The sequence below is a fragment of the Antrostomus carolinensis genome, unplaced genomic scaffold (assembly GCF_000700745.2).
Source record: "Antrostomus carolinensis isolate BGI_N321 unplaced genomic scaffold, ASM70074v2 scaffold44658, whole genome shotgun sequence".
Classification (NCBI taxonomy): domain Eukaryota; kingdom Metazoa; phylum Chordata; class Aves; order Caprimulgiformes; family Caprimulgidae; genus Antrostomus; species Antrostomus carolinensis.
In genome coordinates this window covers 2020-6274 of record NW_010333132.1, presented here as the reverse complement: position 1 = coordinate 6274, position 4255 = coordinate 2020, and the positions used below count along the sequence as shown (strand labels likewise).

At 57.3% G+C, this 4255-nt stretch overlaps 1 protein-coding gene across 1 annotated transcript in view; it reads right to left on the bottom strand.

Annotated features, from left to right (window-relative positions):
• The window catches only part of LOC104529455 (TRIO and F-actin-binding protein), a 10646-nt gene that overhangs the window by 5945 nt on the left and 446 nt on the right, over positions 1-4255 (bottom strand). Inside the window, 5 exon segments of the mRNA XM_029086438.1 lie at positions 2-489; positions 936-1045; positions 1864-1953; positions 2422-2490; positions 2845-2901. Of these exon segments, the coding sequence (XP_028942271.1) occupies positions 2-489; positions 936-1045; positions 1864-1953; positions 2422-2490; positions 2845-2901 (814 nt within the window).

The window sequence follows — 4255 nt, the reverse complement described above, 5'->3', positions numbered from 1 at the left end:
ACCCGACGCGAGTCCTTCAAGGGCAGGCGTTCCAGCTCCAGCCACTTCTTCTCTATCTCCTCATTCAGCCGAACCCGCTGGTCCTCTGAAAGTGGGGGAGCAGGGAGGTCCTGCTCCCCCACTGTGCGGGAGGAGTCTCCCACTGGGCCATCGCTGTTTGGGACCCTGCTGTCGGGGGTCTCAAACCATTTCCGCCTCTCCTCCGAACGGACGGCCAGATCCCGCTCCAGCTCCTCATGCTTGGGAGTTCGGTCGGAGATCCTCAAGCTCCCTCTCGTCCTCTGAGGGGACCCCTGATTCCCGGGGTCCTGTGGCAAGGGAGACAGCTCCACGTAGTCAAAGGCATGGCGCTGCCCATCCGCCTTCCAGTGACCACCTTTTGAGTTCCCCTCAGAGCCCAAGCCCGGCCGCTGCTGCTCGTCCGTCCGGAGTGAGCCCTTCTGGGGGACACAGTTACGGAAGGAGTTCTCCTTATCGCAGTCAGAGAGCCTGAAACCAGAGCAGCAGCTGGTGAGGGAGAGGCACTGTGTGGGAAAGGATGCTGGCAGAGGCACTGCCAATTGCCCAAGGCTCAGCCCTCGCTCAGCCCAGTCTTACAGAACTCCACCCTGATGGGGAGCTGGGCCTGTAGCATCCCATCCCTTGGGGAAATGGGTTCCTCCATGGAGTGGGGAGGATTCACCCCAGTTCCAACCATGCTGGTGGAGAAACTGGGCTAAATTGATGTGGCAAGATGAAAAGCAATTGCAAGAGTAGGAGCAAATAGGTTTTCAAACCCTGCCGTTGGCTGCTGTCTCCAAGCCACGTTCAGAAAGATAGGGCAGGGCTGATCTACAAACGTATGGATTTCCAGAGGGGCCTTCCTAGTCCCTGCCCACCAGGGGAGAAGGGCAGCAAGAGGGGCAAGGGGAGAAGCAGCACAGGGCAGCTCTTACTTGGTGACGTCCGGAGCACTGACCGGGCGCACGTTCTTCCTCAGGGCTTCGATCCAGTTGCGCCGGATGCCTGAGGTCATTGCTGACAGGGTGAAAACAGCATCCTTCGTCTGTGACAGGGAAGTGATGGAGGCCTCATCAGCACCCAGCAGAGGTACAGGCAGCTCCCACTTGCTCTCCAAGACCTCCAGGCACCCACTCATATGGGCAGTGAAAAGAGTTAGAAAGGCCACCCACCGTCTCAAAGACCCTTGGGGCCAGGTGGAGGGGTGGGAGCAGAGATGCTCTTTGCGAGGAAGCCCATTACACATCCTTCATGAGACCATCTCCGAGCAAAGGCAAAAGAAACTTTGCCAGCACATTTGGCAAATGTGAGCCAGGCAATCCAGCTGTTTAGGTGCTGGGAGCTGAGCACCAGCACTGGGGTACCCAGACTGTGAAGTGACCAGCCCTGCACACCCACAGAAATACCATTTTTTGTGCTGCCTTAACAGCTACCTCCTGCTGCTACAGCAAGTAGCCAAGGACAAGACTGTACTGGGGCTGGATCCAGGGTACAGGCTGTTACTCAGAGCACAGTCAGCCAGGCTACACCAAGATCTTCAGCGCTCACCACTCCCTCCCCACAGCCCTACAGAAGCTGCCTTGGCCAACAGGTCAAGCAAACACTCCTGGTGTTTCGCTCGGCTCCTGGGCTGCCTCCAGCGCAGCCTTTGGCCAGCCCTGCAAAGCCTCCTCCTTCCTTTACAGGCAGGCAGCACCCACGTCCCTGAGCACTGCCACCCACATGTCACCAAGCAGGCTTGCCAGGCAACTGTCCTGGCAAAGGTTTGCACAGCTTCCCTCTCGGCACAGAGAGGGAGCACACATTCCCACCCAGTGTCCCTGGGAGCTGCTGCTCCACGTCCACACGGTGCCAGACACTCACGTGTATCTGGAAGCCGTAGTTGCGCTGCACTGCAAACTCCGTCACGTCCGTGCAGGAGCGGAGGTCGATTTCTCCATCGAGGTCGTCAGCCTGCAAACACAGCCACCCGCTAGGACATCGATGCAAATCCAGCTTTGAAATAGCCCTCATCACCCACTGGCACCCCAGCCAAGGCACAGGCCACCTCTGCTTTCACCCCACAGGTCTTCAGGAGCCAGCCTCAGCTCCCCGGCACAGTGTGGCCTCTTTAAATCCTAGAGGCAGCCAGCAGCATGGATGGAGAGCATCAGAGATGACCAGCCACTGGACCAGCCCTTCTCCTCACTTCCCACCACTGACAGCACTCCCAGGCTTCACCACCCCACCAGCCCACCTTCAGACACCCATCCTCTTTGTCACCCCATGGCAAAGAGCAGCTCGCCACCTCCGGCGCCTTTCAGGAGGACATGACACTGCCACTTCTCCTGGAAGCGTGCTGGTCACGCCAGGGCTGCGCTCCTCTCCCCTCTGGCCAGGAAGGAAGGGAGGGAGGACTGGAGAAAGGCTGGCCGTGCTTACCTCCTCCGCGTTTGAGTCCCGGTAATACCTCAGGCTCGAGTCGGTCAGCACGAACCAATGTTTCTTCCACTGCAGGCGGATCGAGCGGGGGAGGGAAGGGAAAAGACAGGAGGGAAATGGATAGGCAGTTACCGGGGGAAGCGTAGGAACAGGGAGGGACACTCTGTGCCATGACCTCTCGGCCTTCTCTTCCCCCTCCTCCAGGTCTCTTCCAGCTCCCCCTCGTGTCCCTCGGCTGGCAGAGGGGTGTGGGGTGAACCTCTGTGCCTGCAGACAGAGCTGGCCACCTCCACCAAAGGCTTCTCGTTGCCTTTCCCAGTGGGAGTGACCTCAGCAAGTGAGAGGGAAGGAAACTGGCTGCTCACCGGGGGATCTCTAGCAGCAAAGGCTGGGGAAAGAGGCAGACCCCCACCTCAGGCTTACCTCTCCTGGCTCGTCCAGGATGGACATCCATCCCTTCTTGAAATTGAGGAGATCTGGCTGGAGAAAAAAGGACAAAACAGAGGGTTACTGTCTGGGAGTGACCCAAAAAAGGGCTTTTAATGCCAGGAGGTGGAAGGTGAATTCCTGGTAGCAGAACAACTGTGGGAATAGCCTGGTATTGCTTTTAGGAAACCCAAGGGGGTGTAGGACCCAGGGGTAAAGGAGGACTGGACTTAGTTCTCAGTGGCAGGCAGTCATTCCTCTAAGAGGAAGCAAGAGATAAGGAAAGAGGTTTAAAAAAAAAAATTAAAGGAAAATATGCAGCAGGGAGGTTTCCACAAGGTGCCTCGGAGGTATTTGTTCAGAGAGGGGGAGGCAGGGACAAGGAGAGTGGGCAAAAGGGAGTGCTCCACCACCACTGACGGGGCTCGCCTCAGAGACAGAGGCCAAGTTGCATGGAACCAGACATGCCTTATCCAAACCCTGGCCATCCGTGCCCCAGAGCTACATCCCTCTTGTAACTTCACCACTGATCATTTATTAAGGACACAAGTAGCTCTCTACAAAACAGCTCTCACCGCAAACATACAGCAGGCAATTCAACAGCTGTGAAAACACGTTGCCTTTAAATAATGTGCCCCAGGGTAGAGATTAAATCAGAGTCACAACCAGTGCTTGGTCCTCTCCAGGACTCAACCCTCTCCAAGATGCTGAGGGCTCTCACTTACCCAGCTCCTTCTGCTCCCTCCCGCTGCAGAGCCTGCCCTCTCCCTAGCCTTGGCCACAGCTACCAGAGATGAGGATGAACAGTTTCATCCAGATCACCCCATGCCAGAAGGATGTTTCTCCCCACTCCCCGCCTCCTCCTAACCTCATGCCATTGCTGTGGCATCCCAACCAGTTTATCTCCTTCCCAAGGTGGAGCACCGGAGAGCTGACTCAGGGGAACCGTTCTCCCTGGCTTTGCTGTCAGCCAAACAGGCTCAAGCTGGTCCCTCCTCCCAACGCTGCTGGCTCTGGAGAAGTTGCACCACCAAATAATTCAGCCCAACGCCTCTACTCCCAAGGAAGTCAGAGCTTGCCAATCTGCCCCTTCTTCTGTAGCCAAACCAGGAGAGGACAGTGCTGGAGAGGTGATGGTACCAGAGCTGGACCTCCTAGCTGTCCGCACCAGGCCTGCGGCTCAAGCTGGTCCCTCCTCCCAACGCTGCTGGCTCTGGAGAAGTTGCACCACCAAATAATTCAGCCCAACGCCTCTACTCCCAAGGAAGTCAGAGCTTGCCAATCTGCCCCTTCTTCTGTAGCCAAACCAGGAGAGGACAGTGCTGGAGAGGTGATGGTACCAGAGCTGGACCTCCTAGCTGTCCGCACCAGGCCTGCCAGCCCCAGGGAAGCCACCATCAATCCCCAT